The 21864-nt window shown below is 38.7% G+C and overlaps 1 protein-coding gene across 33 annotated transcripts in view; it reads left to right on the top strand.

Annotated features, from left to right (window-relative positions):
- Window positions 1–21864, top strand: part of ESRRG (estrogen related receptor gamma) — a 405281-nt gene that overhangs the window by 371140 nt on the left and 12277 nt on the right. For all 33 annotated transcript variants that reach the window (XM_065058466.1, XM_065058489.1, XM_065058481.1 and 30 more), the window contains one exon: window positions 20136–20405. In XM_065058466.1, the coding sequence (XP_064914538.1) occupies window positions 20136–20405 (270 nt within the window). The remainder of the gene's footprint in view (window positions 1–20135; window positions 20406–21864) is intronic.

Below are 21864 nucleotides of genomic sequence, written 5' to 3'. Positions count from 1 at the left end.
CTGGCAGCACTAGTGCCAAAAGAAACCCAAATCCTGTCTTAAACAGCATAGCTTTTGCCCAGCTATTTGAGACTGTTTTACTAGCATAGCGGACATACCCTAAAAGTACAGACCTGCAGTCAGACCGCTGATTTCAGCAAGAGTTTGAACTGGTTGGAAATTACATTACTGGGCCTTCTTACAGGGCTGAAATACCTGAGAGAGAGTGCAAAATACTGTCTCTCTACTATGACACAAGTGGCTGTGGGGAAATAAGAAAAGAGGATTTTGGAGGCTTGTGCTGACTTATGTAGGTTTCCAGCACACCAAAGCCAGACAGTGAGTGGGCTTTACTGGCTTTGACCTTAAGAAACTCGCCATGAGGTGGATGCCCTGGGCAGACCTGCTGTTGCAGCATCCTGTCAGTCATGTTTGTGTCAGCTAACTTGCGTTGAGAAGCTGAACCTCAGTTGTTTTGGAGAGGCCCTTTAGGCCCCTTTGTAAGAAAATAGTTTTCACAGGAGCAGTTTGATTTGATTTGGTAAATGAATTAAATGGAAATTCGGAAAGAGGCTTGCTCGTGAGCATACCTTCTTGCTTTGGGTTCCCCATTGTGTTGAGCTTCTGCTAAGGAGCAAAGGGTGGAGAGACTGATTTTGTAAACATGAACATGTAAACTCCTGGGTGTTCACTGCATGTTATTCATGCTTGACAACAAAATTCTTGTTCTTTAGTGAGGGAAAATTGTGAAGAAATACTTGTGAGCTGCACACCGTGTTGGTTCCACATGTCAGAGAATTAAGACAACTTTAAATGTACCATCAATTAACAAATATTTCTTCTTACTGTTTTGAAACAAAAGATGTTATTACCTGTTTTTAGCTATTTTTATTCTCAAACTGGTGTGAATCTGTGGTAGCTTTTTGAAAACAAGAGGGTTTATTTCAGGTTTGAAGTGCAGGAACTAAGCATCTCTACATCTGTTGTCTTAACAAAGTTTGAGCTTCCTGAGACTTTTTTCCCAAGATCTCTTTACATTAATGTGTTCCTGAATGTTTTGTATGTCAGTTGCTAGTCTAATGCTGCCTAGGTCTCTTGCAAAAGTCTCCCGTTTACATAATCTCCAGAGACTTTGGTGAATAAAATCTGCAAGGAGAGCTCATGTGCTTAAGAAGCTCAGTACCAGAACCTTATGTTCTGTCTAAGCAATTTACATACTACCATGGTATGTTTAATTTGCTTTTTCATCAAATCAATAATGGGTCTAATTGAAAAAATTGGCAGAACTACATACAGCCTAACTACCAATGTCAGTGTTTTCAGAAAATCAGAGATGTTGCACAGCTATGCAAGTGGCACCTGTGTTAGCAATGCACCTCTGGCACGAATGCGTACAGAAACAAACATTACTCAGGTGCAGCATCTGTACCAATTGATCACTATGCTACCAGAATTAATCACCTGGTATTCAACTCGGAGAATAAAATTTACATCTTAATGTATGACACTTATTCCAGCACATACATGCACTGCTAAAAATGGTACTATTCACTCCTGTTTGCAAGTGCACATCTATTTTCATAGACAAAGCCTAGCAATTATTTTTTTTTAGCAAAATCCCAAACACTTGGGATGGCTGCTTCTGTTAAGTTACATACTTTCAAAGACGAACTTATACAGGGCTGGGTAATAAACCAGATTTTGTCCCTGGAGTTACGTGTCTCAAACCTTGCCCTCACTTTCACAAGAAAAAGGGATTTTTGAGGATCGCTTTATCACTCCGTAGAAAAACACCCCATGTGAAAATAAATAAAGAAACCAGTAAAGCTCGGCACTGTACAAGATTGTCAGGCCTTCACCAAGAGGCGGGTGCGTTGGCCAGCAGTGTGGAGAAGCTTGTGTGAGAGCTACACGGAACTGTAGCACATGTCTTGTGTTCCTCGCTGGCGGGAGCGGGCCGTGCTGCTGCGAGGGAGCCGCTTTGCGCCGGCTCTGGGCCGCATCCATGGGGCTGGCAGGAGGAGTCAGGCCGGGTGCGCCAGCTGCAAGATGAGAATGATAAAACCTTCCTTTTAAAAGAAAGAAACGTGCATTTCAACTCGGTGTTCTGTATAAGTGCAGAGCTAGCGGGATTTTACAACGCCTTAGTCGTTAGCATAAGGTAATCACCTTCGGTATTTAAAAACAAACTAATAGCAATAGAAAATATATTGTACGTTGACACATGGAAATCTAATGCTTTTCAGAGAAATTTTGTAGGGATTTTTTATTACGTGGCTAATTACATATTTACATGTAATGTCACTAGCAGAGCCATTACAGTCCATTGGGTAAATAATATCCATTTTAAAAACCGTTTATGAATATGTATTTATTTGATGGACCAGAACGGTTTTTTGAAGTCATTCTCATCCACTGAGTAAATAATATATGGATTGCTTTTAAAAATAAATATGTATTTCTCCAATAGACATTCCAGGCAATTGGGTAAATAATATGCATTTTTCAAATATTAAAAACAATACATACAAATTTATAGAAATCTGGCCTAAATATGTATGTTCCCAAGAGATCAAAATTACTCAAAAAGTGTCAGGCATAGCTTTGAGATTTCTGTTTTGAATTGTCAGTCTGTATTACAACCTAGTGTCAATTAAATGTATTTTATGCATTTTCATACACACAGTGTAATATCAGTTTCCATTTACAGTTTTATAACACTTGTGCACTTGACCCTCTTACTCAGTGTTGTAAAGTCAGCACTATGTGGTTAAGATCCTCATTTTACTTTGTGTTTGTCTTAATACAATGCAAACCCCATTCATTCTGTGGGTGTAGTCCTGCATTCACAGAAATACTTGGGGAAAAAAGAACTCATCGCCTTAGTAGAAGCCATCTCAAGCTGTTGTACTGCTCAATTTAAACTTCCTTTTTATGTTCTTCTGGTCTTTTCCTGATGATTTGCTAGCGGGCAAAGTATGAGAAAACATGAAACTGTTTCATTATGCGGGCTTGATTCAGAGCCTCTTGATGTGAGGGGGACTCTCTCCATTGGCCTCAGAGGGCTTGAGTTCAAGCCAGACATAAAGATCTGCCATAATCCATAGAGACAGCCCAAGACTAGAAGCTGAAGGCTAAGTCCCTCTCTTGACTCTGACACTGACTTACCATATGACCTTGGGCAAATCATTTAACCTCCTTATCTTGAAACAGTGCTTTATACCTCCAATTTTGGGAGTCCTTTGACAGCTATAGATTTAAAACATTAAATATGATTCACAGCATGCCAGGGTTGAAATCTGTGAGCACAATGCACGACCAGTTGATTTCTTTTGTATACTATGGACTAGAGCTTATCCATCCTTTCTTAAGCATTCTAGCCAGTTTATCCCTTCCTCCATTTCATATACTTTTCAAGAATGTTGGAATATTTTGTGGACTTTTTTCATGCAAATATTCATTGTTGTTTTCAAACATTAAATTAATAAAATAGAATAGCAATCCTGTGAATTAATATATATATATATCCACAGCTTGCACAGAAAGACTGTGAGACAGAGGGGATAAAGTGACTCCAACAGAACCACAGAGAAAGTCAGTGGTAGATTTGGGAGAGTAAATTGTCTTTCTCGTATTCTTCCTGTATACATGTACCTCACAATTCATGTGTACCTCTGACATCATCTATGATACACTCCTGAAAACTGCCCATTTTAGTAACTTAATTAGCTGTTTGACAAGGGTGTATTTGGCAAGTGCCAACTATAAATGATGTGTGCCCTGTGCAGTCAGGAGAGCTAAGTGGGATCCATTGTCAATCTAATTGTTTCTTGGATACTGAAGGAATGAAAATATAAATACATAGTGAGAATCTTTCAACTGCAGCTCTATTACAAAACCAATCACAGCAGCAGTGAATTATTACAAACGAGGTTTTGAAGCCATCTCTCGTGGCTATTCTTGCACAAACATCACTGAGTCAGTGCGGATTTGGTCTTGATACCCAACATTGCTTGAGAGCTCAGCAAACATGATGTTTTGACAGAACACGTGAGTAAACTCTCACTTCCTTCCTTCTCATATCACTGATAGAAGTAGACAAAGCACATAAGGAAAGCTATAGTGAATGGCTGGTCACCACGAAGAAGGATCAGCAATAAACAGGAATTTGAAAGCAAATCACCAGACAAAAAGAAAGCCGAAGAAACAAAAAAATCATCTAGCAGTATTAGCACATTAAAATGATGTTTCAGGCCTCTCTAATGGCACATCCACACAAAGCACGACTGTGCTTTCTGTGTGATTTCTGAAACTGCTGACAAATATGTCTAAATACCAGATGGTAGAGCCCAATATTTGTGGCTGCAAGAATGTAGAACCTAAGAGTGAGGAATGCAAGAGAAAGCCCGGCTCTCATTGTCATAATCTGAGTGAAGCTTTCCAGAGCACCGAGAGCTACCTAGTGGAAAAAAAAACGTGTAGGTAAATTAGTGTGCACCAATTAAGGACAGGGCAGCACTGCTGATGCTTTAAATTGACCTGCTGATGCCAAAAGGAATAAGAGGGTCTGTCAAGTGAAGAATGCAAAGAGAAGGTTGAAAGTAACCGTGAGAGGAAGATGGTTGTGTGCAGTAGCTCTGAGCAAACTTAATGCTTCTGTTGTAAAGCACATAAATAACTGAGATATTACTGACTGCCTTCCTGGTCATAACCAGTCACCAGTTTGCTAAGACATGGCAGAGGGAGTAGCTTGTCATGTCAAGCATGAAGGAAGAGAAAGAAGGTGGTGATGTCAAAGTTCAGCTAGGAAAGGGTCTGTGTGCATTAAAAGATGCGAGACAGAATAAAATGTGAAGGTGCTGAGGGATAAGATGGCACAACTGTAAAAGAGAGAGTTTGTATCTTGGTTGCTCTGTGACCATATTGAATATGACTATAATTAAAAGAGACAGGAGCATTCATACATTTTCTTGCAAAGTGATATGGTCTTTTTTGTCAGTGATCTGAATAAAATAGTTCTATAGTTTTTAATTTAGCAGATTAATAAACAAAATTAAAATATCATGATGAAGACCATAATCTAAACTTCTGGATTTTTTTTTGCTTATCCTTGCCAAGGGGATAACAAGAGCCAATGTATGTAACAATTACCTCCACTACTGTAAATTTACTCCAGTTTGTGGGCTGAAGTGTTAATAAATACTTTGCAGTATTCCAGAGGGAGAAGCTTTCCATCTAATTAATAAAACTGGGCAGAATACCCAGGACACTGAACCATATCTTTCTTATTAGTGTTGGTTTCTACAAAGGAGAATCCCTGAATCTCAACACATTAGTAAATGTCATACTCCTGGGTTGCACAGAGACCTCTTGAAAAACTGCTGATTTGCTGTAGAAAAAAAATCACTGTAGACTTTAGAAACAATTCAGCTAGGGAATACCAAGTGTAGAAAATCAGTGTAAAGCATGGCATGCATTATAGCAGCTACAGATTTATGACACATTTGGTGAATCTTGAAAGAGAAAACATACAATTATACCCCATTTTCCCTTCCCTATTTGGTCTCTGTTTATGCTAATATTTTTCTCTCTGTCTGAGTATGGCCTTATTGCAGTTAGGTTTTTGTAACAGACTTAGCAGAAGCTCTCCTCTGCATGATTTCTAAGACAGGTTTCTTAAAAACACTCTATACTGATGTGTAAGCTGAGTGTAACTGTTTATTAAATGAAAAAGAAAATCATGTGAAGAAAGAAAATGTTTTAAGACCAGTACTGAAAGTCTTTCACAAAAAATGTAATGCTGATTCCCTTTTCCCTCGCAGTAATCCATATTTGGCGATAATAACTTTGTCTCACTATATTCCTGAGCCAATTCTGTTTCAAGGCAGTTTACAGCAAACCACAATTTAACAGCCCAACTTTCCAACCAGCACGTAATTCTTCGCTGTACTTTATTAAAAATCCTAGTGGTCTTCTTACATTATGGAATACTGATATTAATTCTCTGGCAGGCTGGACATTTACCAAAGTGAGTAAACATTTGTGCAGGTCTTCTGTGGAATAGAAATTGTAGGGTAATATATATGAATTTTCTCACATTATTATAATTATTTTTATTAGACTGATCTAGCAGCCTGATTACTATTAGTGCTTCCTATAGAAACAGAAATAACATCTTTGCATTTACTTCTTACATGAAGCTTTTGCTCTGAAAAATGCTCATGCTGAGTACTTTTGTATCTGCTTTTTATCCTGCTGATGTGAGTGATTGGGTGGGAGGATAAAAAGAGGTAAAGCTACAGAACTCATCCAGGAGGCTGATGCTAATTTGGCTAAATATGAGTCTACTGGATGAGAAATGGAGGAGGTAAAAGATCTTCCTGGTTTTTTGTCTGCATCCAAGTCTTCTCAATTTTCATAGGCCATGCCAAGCTAAGATCTTCACTGAATTCTGGTAACTTACTACAGCATAAGAAGGCAATTTAAAATGCTGTCCAGGATTCAGAGTCTAGCAGTATCTGTATGGTCTAGTATTTTAGTTGCTCTAATGTAATGTATATGCTTAAACCTTTCGGTTTGGTGATTTTTTTCCATTAAGAATGTTTATGATGCTTCCATATACACTGCAAGGAATAGATCAATTCACACCATGTACAGTGAATAACCCCCTATACGTGCTGTTTCAATAAAGCATGTTAACAGCAGATACTGGTCCTTAAAAGGCCGTATATCAAGCATCCCCAGCATTGTGCTGGAAGGACCTGAATCACACATTCCCTTGCCTGTCTTCACTTACAGCTTTGTTGACCAGTGACCCTTTGTGACTCTGTTCCCTGTTTCAGGAAATACCTCTATGATCCAGCCTGGGTGATTACGTTATAATGTCGTCCTTCAGCAAGACAGTTTCTTATACTACCCCGCCCCTCCCCCATCTTTAATAAGCAAAGAAAACAAGTTAATGACCAGGTGATCGTTATTCATTTTGGTAGGTTTTAGAATACCCTGAGTTTGCTTAATACAAACGCATGTGTACACCGACCTATGCAAACGTGCTTATATGTATACCTGGCTGCTTTTATGTATATGATAATACTGTGGCTCTTCTATATCCATTATTTTCATCTTTCTACAGAAGCAGCTCCAGAGCAAGAATTCTTTGCCTGGGGCACATCTCTTTAAGCTCTTCCATTTTGGACTCTAATGGTAGGAGTAGACTCCAAACATCTCAAAGTCAGCCCAAACACTGAGGCTTCAGTTTTTAGGAACCTAGGAACTGAATGCTAGGTCATCACCATACAATCTGCAATCTTCAGCAGTGATCAGCCTCAGGGGAAGAGATGTGGACCCCATAGTAGGCAGAAGCATCACAAAAACTTTTTATAATTCCTTATGCTTAGAGAGTACACTAAATAAGGAATAAAAAAGTTCTTGTACTTTTTATTTGGATTCGTAGTGTTATACCTGTAGCTATTCTGCCTCTCCAGTTAAGCATCAGCTCCCTCTTGGATTCAGTGGCATCGTTTGGCCAGGAGTTGCCCAGTCCAGCACTACTGGAATGAAGAGGTTTCCCTCCTTCCTTCTGTTTTTAATTTCCTGTGTTTCACTGTAATATCACTTGGTCTGTGTTACGAGACAGGGAGAATAGAAGCTTTAGACCTGTTTTTCATACCTTTAATGTAGATATAGTTCATTTTCCAATACATTACTGCTTCAAGGAAAACAATTCCTACTTTCTGAGTCTTTTGTCATAAGTGTTTCCTCAGGTACATTGTTCTGCTTTCTCTGAACCTCTAAATCTGTCATACTTTCCTTGCCATTAATATTGAAAATCAGAGGGTACTGTCGATATTTTCCTTTTAACTTTTCTTGTCTTCTGAGCCTCAGCCATGAGCGTGACATCAGCTTCACAACTAACCTTGGGCTGCTTGGGGGGATACCAGTACATGCAGTTTTCAAGCTAATGTTTTTGCATTCTTCCATGGACTCTTTCAGAGCTGGTCAGGAGGCTGCAGCTCTCCATCTCTTTTTCTTACCCTAGAGATCACTTAGCCAGCCTTGTCTTGCTCTGGAGGGACTAACAGTACATACTTGGAAGGCCCTCTGTCTTAAATTAAAGAGGGCATTGACGGAGGTCATCCCCATAAAGTACATTCTGGTGATGCAGGTACCGAGATCACATATAATCCCCTTGTTCCTTTAATTCGCATTGAATTTTCAAACTATTTTAATTGTCAAATTGAAAATAAAATAATGTAGGACAATGTTGCATGAAATTGCATCTCCTGTGCTGCCTCCAGTTGAAAGCATATCATCTAACTTCGCCTCTGTGCATCTGGTCAGGATAATGCATTTAGAAATTGGGGATATTTTGCCTTTTTCAATCTCATAAGCAAGTGACCTGGATTCACTTTTACAAATAGAATTTGCAACTTGTTGACTAGGGTTCTTCATTTGGAGGGTGAGCTGATTTGTCCATAGTAATCCCCTTTGTCAAATTTAATAGATGGATAAAGTGACCCCTTCCCTTCTACTTAAAAATGCACAGTCTTTAAAAAAATATTTCATTTGTTTGGAGAAGTGTGAAAAGGCTTTTACATATGTAAGAAAACAAACAAATTTCTTGCTGAATAAGAGAGACAGAGGGAGAAGGTTGCTTTTCTGCAAGCCGCCAGCTTTCCCAAGTGTCTCATCCTCTCCCCTCTGTCATCCTGAGGCAATGTGCCTGCATTTGTGTGTAGATTTATAGTTTATCTTTATCTATGGCTTCATCTGTAGGTAGCTATTATAGCTGCCTTGCCTGGATATTGTTTGGGCCTGATAGATCTGTCTGTAGTTCATCAAAGGGGAGCTGAGTGGCTAAAAGCCATTGGGTCCAGCTGAGGATGAAATACGAGCCATCAGCCTTGGTAATGGCTGTAAAATTTCATAATTACACGGCCTTTATTACATTGCATAATGATCCTGAAGCAGTATGGAACAATTAATTAAGATTTTCAACCGTGGCTCTTTCAGAAATTAAAAGGTGCTAGTGGCTGAGAAATGGGAGAGTGTCTTGTCCTAAAAGCATTAGGAATGCTTAAGAAGTACTTCCTGGGTACTAAAAAAAAAAGGAAAGAAAGAAAAAGAAGTGAAGAAAAAAGACAAGAAAAAGATTATCAACTAGTTAAGCAGCTAATGTCAGAGTAACGTTTTTGTGCTTTACTGCTAATTCTTAATGTCAAAGCTAGTTCTAAAACTCTTGGAATTGTCACTGCCATAAAGCTGTTCCTTTTCTGTTCTGTAAAAATTTTCATGCCTTTTTTCCCCCGTGTTCTGTTCTAGTCATTTGTCACATTTATAGAAGTTGAGCTCTGCACATTATTAAATAAATGCATGCCATGACTTAGGAGGGTCACTTAGCTGCATATTGGGGTGTACTGACCAAGGATTTTCACCTGCGCATTTTCTCATGTCTGAGGCCATTGAAATTCTTTGAAGATCTCTGCAGTTTGACAGACATCCCCAAGGAAGTTTTTTTTTTTCTTTACTGTTTTGATATTTTTCTTCCTTCCTTTTCTTCTTTGTAAATGCAGCATGTCAGATGTAATATAATATTTTCCATGAGATTGACCTCAGACCTGATCAGAAGTAATTAGATTCCTAAGGTGCTCCAAGGTGTCTCACGGGGTTCTGATGTACATACTGAAAGAAAAAGTCTTTGGATCTGTGCTAGGAATAGCCAGGGAGAAACAGGAGGCCTGAACCCGTGCATGGGCACATTACCTGTTGTGATCTATCTCTGGGTGCAATTCTGAAGCAAATTGTGATCAGTGCGCCAAGGGTAGTAAAACTGATGAAAAGTCAGCAAAAATAACCCCGCCGTTCACACAACATCAAAACTTTCAGCTCTTATGGGAAGGAATCTCCTTTTCACTACATGCTTTTTTTCCCTCCATCAAACTGTTCTGATTCATACAAACTCTTGATGTAACTCTTAGATAAGATGAGCATTGAATATTATTGTTTTTAAATTGACCAGTCATCATGTAAGGTCCTGTTGTTGTAAATATTTTATGAGAAGCGAAGGTTTCCCCAAGGCACCTCTAATAATAAACTTTCTGCAGAAAATTTAAAAGGGATTATGTGCTTCAAGGAGGAGCTAGCTGCTTGAAGTAAATTCTCTTGTTGAGTCATTTATTCCCTTAATAGGAATTTTCTGATCTGCTGTCATTCTTGTTCACACACTGGGTGTCACTGCCTCTAAAACACTTGTCATTCTTTAATGGAAACAAAATAGTCATTGCAGTCAGAGCCGCAATGTCATTCCACTACCCCTTGCTGCGTCGGCAATAGTGAAAATGACAGAGCGGCTCTCAGTAGGGGTAATTAAAATGTAAATATTGATATTTTATTATTTGAAATTACTTTCCAGTGCGGCATTTAATATCTCTCCATCTGTGCGGCTCTGTTTAGCGGTCACTTTAGTGCAGCTCTGGGATGCCAAGCGGCGGCTTGATCCCCGTTATGTCAAAATGCTTGTTGCTGCTTAATTTTGATATCTAATTAAGTGGAAAAGTACAGTCCACACTGTAATCCATGGCATCTTAACCAGCTGCTTGGGTATATTTAGAATTAATCTCCACTATGGAATCATCCTAATGTATGCAATTAAGAGTCTGCCGATGGCTAATTAGGTGCATTAGAATCAGGCAGCTTCCCCCTTTTTTTTTTTTTATTTCTTTTTTCTCTCTCCTTTTTTTTTTTTTCTGTGTGTGGACTGTTGTAGACTTAAGACACAGCCTCTGGAGATCATCTTAATGGTACATAGACACTCAACTAGGTAAACTAGAAATTTCATATTCATATAGGAGAATATGTGTGACTCTCTTCCCCCAAACCAGGGGGACTCTAAACATCATTTGAATTTTTTGGCATCTGCAGCACATTAAGAAAATCAACTAACCAGGAGAAAAGTTTTGAAAACTGGGAAGAAGGAAGATATGTAGGACAGTGGTCTGAGGTGTCGTTTTCCTGCCAGAGGGTGAAAGGAGATATTTACCCCAAAATTTTGTAACTTAAAGTTTTTGCTTTGGCTATGGAATGAGATTTTAGCTAGCTCAGCACACACAGAGTTAACACAGATACATTGATTGGATTGTAAGCATGTTTGTCTCCATATGCTAATACATTCCAGTATTGGATTCATGTTATTAACGTGATTGGGGAATTCCTGGAAACCTGACTTTGCCTGATGGGAAGCTGGAGGGAGCAGGGATGGCCACAGCCCTTGGGGAGGAAATGGCTTGTGGCTTCCCTGGGGGAGCAAAGGGCAAACAGCAACGACCCAGCACCCTTTGAGGAAAAACACTCTCAAAGCAGACCCATAGAGGTTATTACTAAAAGGCAGCCCTTATTAGGTGCACAAGAAACCCCTCATTTCTGTGGAAGAAAAACAAACAAAACCCAAACCCTTGTATAAAATAATCCATAAAACTTTATTTTGAAGCCTAATGTGCACCAGGCTGAAGCAGCTTGACGTCTACATTTCTTGATATTCCCGATCTGTGTGTGCAATTGTTGGGAAGCTGATGCATGCAAGGACTGAAGTGAGCGGTGCCTGAACTAACACCATTGTTCTTGGCTTGGTTAGGTTCCTCTCCTAAGTTTTAATTTGCTTAGTTCAGTAAAAATTTAAACAAACAACAAAAAACAAACAAAAACCAACCAACCAACCAAAAAACAACAACAAAAAAACCTCACCCAAACTGAAAAGGGTGGACTCTCTTTGTTTAATTATGTGTGACTGTAGTTTCATTTCTGCTAGCTCAGGGTAAGCCATACCACATGCAGGTAATGCATGTATAGTGATGACTCTTTCTGTGTTACCACTTTCAGGATTGGACTTTGAGAGAGATTCAGCCCTATTCATGATACTTGTTGGTTTTGATCTACAATCACTTAACTAATGACAAAATGTAGTTTTTATTTTTTCACCCACAAATCTAGCTTTGCTATACCCATACTGAAATACATATGTCCACAACAAATTGAAGGAATATTTGTGTGAAATCAATATTTATGTTGAAAAGAAGACGGGTCTTTTTTATATAGGCTCAGTGAAAGAAAATAATCAGGGTCATAAATATCATCCTACTCCGTTTTTTTCCCATGCAAATATCTAGGCACACGGATGATACCTCAAAATATGTCAGATATTTTAAGAAGCAGATTTCATATAAAATGCTGTATCCCCAGACACAGACTTTATAAGTCTAGGAGCAAAGATGTTTTTAGGAGCACACCATGTCATGTCATCTGCCTCTGCCATCTTCAGTAAGAGGACAAAAAACCCCGTAGTCTAAGCAAACCATGTTTGAACAATTCAAAGAACTGCAAGAGTTAACTTTAAATAATCAGATTAAATCACATATGTAGTGCATTAGAAAGATCGCACTCAGGAATGTGCATGTTCATATCGCTGACCTTAAGGAGACCTACAGCTACATTGGGCCATATTGGATTGCTAGTCTGAATTCTAAAACTTATTCATTGTCCATATCTTAGAATTCGAAAGCTCACTACAGAGACGGTAATGCACCAGGAGTGCCAACTGTCTAACATACAGGGAAAAATAAAAGGTTTACTATTGTCAGGTGTTCCTCAGTTCTCAGAGCATCTAGTGATAAACCAAAATGTGAGGGTTTGACCTGACTCCTTTTTAATATAAAGTTGGTATGAGTTTGGAGTAAAGCTATTTAAAATTGTGGAAGTTCCAGTGGCAAAATCAGTCCAAAGGGAAAATCAAGTACTCATTTGTTTAAGTCTATTGTTTTATATTTTCCTTTTTCTCAGTGAATCCTACAATAATAATGTATGAAATGAAAATTAATGGAAATAAAGAGTACAGTACTTGGAACTATATGTTTCCAGAAATGCCATTATAAAGTACTCCATACATGGAGGTCTCGCCCACTCTGTCCTGAAGAAAGGGTGACTCACCAGTTTTCTTCATGTTTAATGTTTCACTTCAGAGCATTAGCAACTGAAGGTGGTTATGTGAAGTTAGGGAGACATTCCTAATCAACCATGTTTTCCAGCTCCTTTCCATTACTATTGCAGAAGAAGCAGCTCACAAGAGTTTTGCTTTAACTAGAAATAAGAAATTTAAAACTAGCTGCCTAGAAATATTTGGGTGTTTAGAGAGGAGTGTCTCTGATTTAAGCACTAAAATCAATTTGAACTATAGTGAGTTACGCATCTTTCCCTGGGAAGAAATGACAAGCTGAAATTGCTCCTGTTTAGTGTTATCATGTAAGGTTTCACAGGGTAAAAGACAAACCAGAAATATTTCTAACTGGTATTTAAATTACATTAACACCTTTTGTATAGCTTGAGTGAAAGGTCACGCTAGACAAGCAGCAGCATCACTGTTTGTAAATGTCTAATTTGCTGCCTTTAAATTGCTGTGAACTTCACTTACTTAGTCCTGCTGAATGAATCCAGTGTTGCAAATACTTCTGACAAGCGAATATTTGCTTAGTGAGAATCCATTGTTCGTAATGGATTGAGAGGGACATGCAGTGTGAATGCATTTTTATTGCCGTGCCATCTCTCTGCTGTTGTTTCAGTGAGACTCAAGTAGCGTTGTGATAAAAGCCCCGGGTTTCTTAGTGCTCTGTGTGGCATTTCCCATCATACTCATAGGTGTTAGTGAAAAAGTGCTTATGACAGGCATTTTTTCATGTTATAAAATAGAAAAAAAAAATGTATATTTTATAAGAATTTGGACAGCAAGATTTAGGAATACAAACATACTTAAATAAACTCCAAGAAAGTGTGTAGGCTTGGCTGAAGATGTGCTAGAGCTCTCCGAATGCATTTTGCTTTTTGTACTCGAGTCAGAGTAATTCTTGGGCACCTAGTTCTGTGTGTGCAGTCGGACCTGCCCTCTTGGTGTCCGCACAGATGACAAATGTCCGTCACCACTCCGAGCACTGAGCCCACCGTCACAACACAGCCCCACTGCTGCTTTTGCAGCCGGACCTGCTATAGGGGCAGGAGATGCTACATGGGAAAGCATCTCTTGGAAAAGGCGGTGGTTTGACTGTGCAAAAGTTGTTGAACGAAACTCATTTCTGAACATAACTTCAACAGTAGCACGTCAGTTCTAAATAGCTTGGAAGCTGAATTCGGCAAACAGCATCAGCTGATCCTTTGGCTGTGTTTCTGGTTAGTTGGAGTTTTGAGTCTTGATTTGCCGTTTTCCAGTTTGGCTAAATACCTGTGCTTCTTGTTTTGTAAGCTGACACCTTTCACATGAAAATTCTCAATTGTACTTAAATTTCAGCTTTGTTACGGCATCACATGCGGTTATTAGCCCTTTGACTGAGGGCTCCATGAGCAAATGGGTATGAAGAGAAAAAGAAAAAAACTGAAATAATTCACCCTGACATAATGAGTTGTATCTCTTTCTGTTCCAGCTTTCACCAAATTTCATCCCTAATCTGTGAAATATGTTTGGTGATTAGTGAGAGTACTGCCCTTCTGTTTAACAGTTTTCATATCTGCTGAAATGTTTATGGGTCTTGATGTATATTTTTAGATTACAGAGTATTTTGAAATGCAATTAAATCCATTTTTTCTTGGATTAATATATTTTAAAAGGTCTCTTAATCCAGGTCTATGTTGGAGATTCAGCTCTAGATGTACCCTAAAAAAATGAATCATGCCTTCCTCTTCCTTGGGTTTCTGAGAGAATAATAGTAAGTGGCAGTCAGGCTATGAAGGTTTCCTTCAGCAAATACCACGGTCACGTCTCGAAAACATTACGTAGCCCAGCAGAAATTTCACTGTTGGAATGTCCCTGGCCTTTGTTTACATCCCTGGAAGGCAGCTGAACTTGTAGGATGGATGCGGATGAGCACTGGGTGGGTGCCAGGGAGGGAGAGGAGGCCAGAGTGACAGCTGTACGTCCCGGGAGTGCGCCGGACCTCAGTCTGATCTGGAAATGAAGTGGAGTTTCTTTATTTGGGTGCAGCCAGGATAATAAGCCTTTGGCCCACTGTTTGTCATTTAACCATGAGGCCACACACTCTCTAAATCAAGTAATCTGGGCTGAAAGAAAAGGTCTTTAAATAGCGCTTAACAGCGTCTGTTTGTTCTTTTGGCAGTGGGGTGACTAAACATCATTTTCGAAATAAGAAAATTGCGCTGGAAACATCCTTACCCATAAAACATTTAGAAGGAAGTTAATCTATCAAAATTAAGTGTAAATAATTTAAAAATCCAACTCTGATATTTCAATTGTGCGAATATATTGAATCTGCAACACACTAGTGAATATGTCATTTTCAAGCACAGCTTTGATTATAAAAAGTGTAAATGAAGATACTTCAAGTACAAACCAAGGCAAGGAAGAAGAATATTTTACTCATAAGACAATCACAAAAATCACTGGTAAAATGAACGGGAGGTGATATCAGAAAAAGCAAGCAACTCCCAGAGTTGCCAGCAATTTCATACCTGGTTTGATCAAATATTTGGATTGCTAAACTCCTAACAGAGAGGAAGGGAAGTTAATTCCCTGCAAAGTGAAACAAACTAGGATTCGAGTCCGAGTAGCCTGATTTAGGCATCATATCAAATGTTTAAGGCTGCCAGTAGAGGCAGGGATAAGTCCAGCCACTGTGGTTTTTTTGTCCGATAGTTCTCAGAGCGCTGTGTGCAAGGCACAGATCTTACTTTGGCACTTGACCATCTGCAGCTGCTTCACTCCAGCCCCTAGTGAGTTAGTGTCCATGAAGTCCATCTTAATGAAGTAGAGGAAAGGGTCTTCAGGAATATAAAAGATTTACCCTGCTTAGCATGGAGCTGTGTGCAATGTGAAATAGAGAGCAAGTGGTGCACGTGCTGATATTTGAAAAGATCTGTGGCTTAAGCAGCCCCGTCTCAGAGACCGCGAACTGCGTCTGGAGCTGGCGGGGAGCGCTGAGCGCTGCGGAGCGCGGTCAGCTCGCTGGTGGTTGTTCCTGTAATACAAATGCTGTGGCCTTTTAACCTGTTTATTTCTGCTTCCTTTGAGCTTTGGGTTTACTGGCATGCAAAAGGAAAAAAGAAAAAGGAGAGAAAATACCACCACCACCAAACAACAAAAAAAACCCCAAACACAAACAAAACAGTTAAAAACAAAAGAAAAAAAAAATCCAAGCATATGTTCAGTTGCTCAATCAACCTTTTCTCAATCCACACTCGGTGATCTCAGTGAGTCATTACGGCATAATTACAATTTGAGTGTGAGATGCTGTTTGTAGAAAAATATCTATTTTTAGCTGAAGAAACGCTACAGTCCCTGAAAGGAGGAGGAAGAAAGAAAAAAAGGAAGAAAATCTGTAACCGGCAAATCAATGCTATTGTTAACTGATGTTACGAGACATCCTGTAGATTTACAATGCTTGCATGCAACCACATAAAAACCACACTGAAAAGAATGCCTACCAGGGGTTAAATTCATATGCCTCCGCTGCAGCCTATTTCTGTCAACACTCAGCTCAGGAAATAAACATTTATGCTTTCTGAAATGAAAGTGTATTTTTGAAGACTAGCCGTCAGATATTTTTTGCCCTTCACACTTTCAAATGCTTAGCCTTTTTTGTAAGTTGACTGCAAAGTGCATCAGTTTGCTAGGCAAAAAAAAGAAGGAAAAAAAAAATCTTGACAAGTGCCCATGGCATCATTGTCAAGCACACGAGCGTCTAGTAGAAGATGGCAGGAGGGTTGGCACAAAACATGCTTCCTTCATGCTTCTTACCTCAGGGGTACCTGACTCTTGAGAAGCCTTTCAATCCTTCCAAATGACGTTATTGCAAACTGTCATCTGGTTTATTTGGAGTGCGCTGTGTCGCAGATAAACATGCTATTTAACTGCAGGTCAAGGTACAGAGTCATTCTGCTAGCAAATGCCTGAGATACATTAAATGGCATTGACTTGGGGAGGGAGATGGAAAGAGATCAAAGTTGTCACCAATATGGCACGTGCTAAGGGGAAAAAAGGTACACAACATTGTGTTTTAGAAAGCCATTATGCAGTTCTACATTTAAAACGATGACCTGCGAGACTCTGAAGGATTAAGGAGGCACACAAAGCATGACAAAGTTCAAAACCACCCTGTCATGCAGCATCTCAGGGAGGTTTGGAAAGAGCTCACAGTTGTGACTGGGAAGGCTACTCCCAGCCCACAAAGCTGGAAGTGAATTTACATCTAATTTGGAGACTCTTTTTTCTTTAATAGTTACATTTTAAAATAGAGCATGTCCACTTGTCACAGAATGTGGCTGATCTAGAGGATTCAAATAACAAAAGCTCAGAAAATCAGAGCACAATTTGGCATGAAATAAGTATAACCTCATCCAAACGATTAAAAATAAATCTCTGTATGTAAATATGTGTACCTGTGTAATCTACTCTTTTAACTGTGACTTGCTGAACAGCTATTAAAAGGGCATTGCTGTGGTACAAGAGACATGCTGGATGCTTTCACATTTTCTGAAGTATCAAAACAAAACAAAAACAGATTAATTACAACTTGATAAAGCTTTACATTCCTGCAAGGGATGCCTTCGAAAGTTAAAACATGCTTTCACTGAGCAGGCTTTCAAGGGAAAGTTACTTCAATCAGGAAGAAAATAATCATATTCTTTTATTATTGGGGAGCAGAACTGTGTGGTTTATATTTGCCAGTTTTTCTATAATGTAAAAAATGTATTTTGATTTTTTTATGTGTCATATAAAACCAGTGTATTTACTGCAACAAAACACAGATTTTTCAACAGTGCAGCAGAATAAATTAGAGGCAACATCCCATTTTTCCCCCTCACAGGGCATATGTAATTTCTTTTGACTGTGGCACACAATAAATGTTATTGAAACACAGCATTATTTTAATATAAAATAAAAATAATAAAGCCACAAACACTGTACTAAAATTGGTAAGTAAATAAAAAAAGTGAGCTAGGAGTTTTCAGGGGGAAAAAATAGAGAGAAAATGCCGGTTAAACTTTTTTTAATCAAAACCGATTCATTGCTTTTTGCTTAATTAAACTCTTCAGAAGTGTGTGAAACATTGTTATACCTGAAAAATTGTTAATTTGTAAATCACAGGGACAAAAGGGCTCTACTGCAACTTTAAAGTTTCTATGCACGTAAATGTCAATAGAGTGCCTTCTCCATCATCAGCACTAAATTCACATTGATGCCTCTTTTCTTCTCTGTATTGATCCTTCCATGAGAACGTAGATTTGTATCTGTTAATTAATGCGTCCTGAAACAGCGTTTGTATTAATCAGGCAGATAAGAAAAATTGGATGCCTGCACCCTCATGACAACCGTAAAAGTGCTGGCCCTGATAAAATCGTGGATGGACCTCAATAAAAAAGTTCCTCCTTCCACTCAATAAACTAATCATCCTGCTTTTAATTATTCGGCAGAAAGATGTGTGGAGATTGGAGAATGTGTAAATCTATTTACTAACAGCAGTGTCTGGGAGGGAGAATGGGGCTGTCACAGGACGGTGCTGCAGGCGACGTTCTCTGTCCATCTGCTGCTGCAGAAAAACTCCTTCTTGAAAGACGGGAAGGAACAGAAATGTGGAAGCTAATTGATATCACGAATTCCTCCCTATAACCTTTCAAATGATTATTTCTTCTCCATTTCCCTCTTATTTATTTTAACCGTGGATGTGTTATTTTCCATTGTCACCTCTCCAAGGGTTTCCTGTTGTTGTTGGATCAGGTTTTGTTGGGTTTTTTGGAGGCAGAGAGATACAGTTCTATCACAGGACTCAAAAGACACTAAGAGAAAATGAAAACAAATAAGTAGGGGGAGAAAACAGAGAGAGGGAACGTGCAGCCAGTTTTATGTTTCATTTTTTATGGATGCCTGGTGGTTTGGATGTGTTTTTTTTTTTTATTGTACTTGTTTTGCTGCTTAGTGCTTATAGAGAAAATCTTGTTGGGAGTAGATGCCTTGCAGATTTGGTAGTTTATGATATATTCCTGCTTGACTGCAACTCCTGACTTTCAAAACAGAAAAATGCATTTAAGTATAATTGAACACCAGAAAGAATGTTCTTACAGCGGGAACCCTGTCAAAGGACGTGTAAGCAGCTCCATAAACAACTAAATGAAAGCCTCAGACATGTCTTAAGACCCTTTAAGAAAAGCTTGACTAATCCCCTTTGATGATTTTATTAAGTACTTGTGGTTGATGGTGCCAACTGGCAAACTACTGCATTTCACCAACAGGCCAGGAAAATCGCTTCCTCTCCCGTATTTTTTTGTAGCTCCTAATGTGATTTGGATATTAGCAGTTTGATATAATAAATTAACAGGTACTGTAAACAAGAGTCTGAAAAAGTAAGACAGTAGAGATGTGATCCTATTAGGAAAGACGGCAGGGGGCAGGGGGAAAAAAAAGAAAGACAAAAGTTAAATTCATTAAGAGGCATTTATTACATTTTTGCTTGCCCTCGGGAAAAGGACAGTGTGACCGCTGTTGTTCAGTTGGCACTTGAATATGCCACCCTGTTATTTCAACAAGTGTGGTAGGGGCAGAAGCGATTACAGGAATCGTATGTTTTCTGAGAAGGGTCGGTGCTACTTCCCTTTCCCCTGGGGTTGAAGTTCAAAGAGAATTTTCCTCTTTGTGATAATCACTTTAATTCTATTGAAACATCAAATCTTTCCTTTTTAAAAAATCGGTTGTTGTTAGTTTTTTTTTCTTCTCTCTGAAATTATCCTTCTTCCTTTATGGTAATGATGAACAGAGTCATCTGATCCCTATTTCACAGCATCAGGTTTTAGAACTAAGCATGAGTATTTCAGAACAAAGACGACATCATACAAATCTCACAGACTGTCACCGTAATACTCCCTGAATGAATATGATTCTTACAGAAAGAGCCTGCTGTTTAGAACTTTACATGTTGATTAGAAAATTTTTGATTTTTATAGTGATTTACTTTCCTGTAGTAGGATGGGGAGGAGAGGAGCAAAAGCAGAAGGGACAAAATAGAGTATGTACATGTTTTATCACAATGTATATTAAAACAAATAAAGAGGACCAGATTTCTGACAAGTCCAAACATGCTTAATATTTCTCCTGTATTTTTTTTCCTCTTCAGGATTCTCCACTTTGTCTCTAGCTGACCAGATGAGCCTTCTGCAGAGTGCGTGGATGGAGATTTTGATTCTTGGTGTTGTATACCGGTCACTTTCTTTTGAGGATGAGCTCGTATATGCTGAAGATTATATTATGGATGAAGACCAATCCAAATTGGCAGGCCTTCTTGACCTTAACAATGCCATACTGCAGCTGGTAAAGAAATACAAGAGCATGAAGCTGGAGAAAGAAGAGTTTGTCACCCTCAAAGCTATAGCACTTGCTAATTCAGGTTGGCAGAGTGACATGATGGTTGCTACATTTTTAATATGTCACTTTTTTTTTCTTTCCTCCATAATACTTTCTGCATGCTTGTTTTAAACAGAGTTTTAGAATAAGAAATTGCTAATCAGAACTTAGTCTGAAAGGGAACAAAAAAAAGCAGTTCAAATTAAGAACAACTTTCTGGTTCTAAGTAGTTGTGGAATATGTTCCTAAGGGAGTGAAGAATGCTGCATTGTATGATTTGGCGAGTATCCCTTCAAATGAATATAGGTGTTGTTCCATAATCCAGGCAAGTCTGATCATTGCAATTAAAATGAACAGAAAGGATGCATGAGAATATGCTATATAAATTTTCTTTAAAGGTAGATACTGATTTGTTTGCTAGGTTGAATTCAGGGTATGGGAGGAGGGAGGAAATTCGTATTTAATCTCTCAAGGACTGCACCTTGCCTTACGGATCCTCCGCATTGATGAGAATGCTTCTGCCAAAATTATTACCTATGCAGCAAGGGTTAAAAATCTCAGATAGAATTTTTTTGCTGCATTTGAATTTAAAAGTGCTGAAGCAGTGAATACTGTCAGATAAGTAAAAATCGTTTGTGCTTTGTTGTTTTTCCTTTTGTGTCTCCTTAATGCTTTATTGTGGTCTTAAGTCCCTTTTAGCATTTGCATAAAGTTCACGATAGATCCCTCTTTAATGACGTGCCGATCATTAGATACCTGCATGTCAATAACATGCTCTGATGCTATGTTCCATTGACAGTCACACCGTGCCCCTCCATCTGCTTTTGTTTTGACCCTATCTTTGAACTTTATCTTGGTTGCTGGCCAGTAGTTTTCCCTTTAATTACAAGAAGGAAACTGTCAATAAAATCTGTTAAATGGGATGCAATGAGTGGCTTGAATGGGCGGACGGCTATTTGTTCAAATTCTGCAGCATTCAAGGTATTGACAGTTTGTTTTCTGGGGCCATATGTGACGATCAATCTCAGGCTGGGCTCAGCCGCGCTGAAAAATGAAAAACCAGATTGCTTTTGCTTACTTGTGGATGACGACTTGTGATTTGGCGCGGTCCTAGCGAGATGAGACCTTCTGCCCAAATTGCCCCCCTGAGAGCCAGGACGCGTGACTGTTTTTAGAAATAATTTTTTAATTGATTTTGTAATTAACAGTTCATCTACAATATTGATGCATGAATCCTCAGATTGATAGGAGGGAAATTGTTTTCAACAATGAAGTTGTACTTTCCTATTTGTCTTTGTAATGTGATTTAGCACTCTGCATTTTTAATTGGAAATATAATTCAAAAACATGCAAAGCCAAAATGCTTATTAGTTTCCTTGTAAAATATTCTCCACCCCACTAACTTCGTCCTTAGTTTTAGAATATTATCTTATTTCCAGAAAAAAAAAATCTGGAAATGCTCCTCAACGATCCAAATTATTTTTTAATTGAAGATTTATTTA

This window comes from Columba livia, chromosome 3 (assembly GCF_036013475.1).
Source record: "Columba livia isolate bColLiv1 breed racing homer chromosome 3, bColLiv1.pat.W.v2, whole genome shotgun sequence".
In the NCBI taxonomy this organism is placed as follows: domain Eukaryota; kingdom Metazoa; phylum Chordata; class Aves; order Columbiformes; family Columbidae; genus Columba; species Columba livia.
This window is presented reverse-complemented; position numbering and strand designations above follow the sequence as displayed.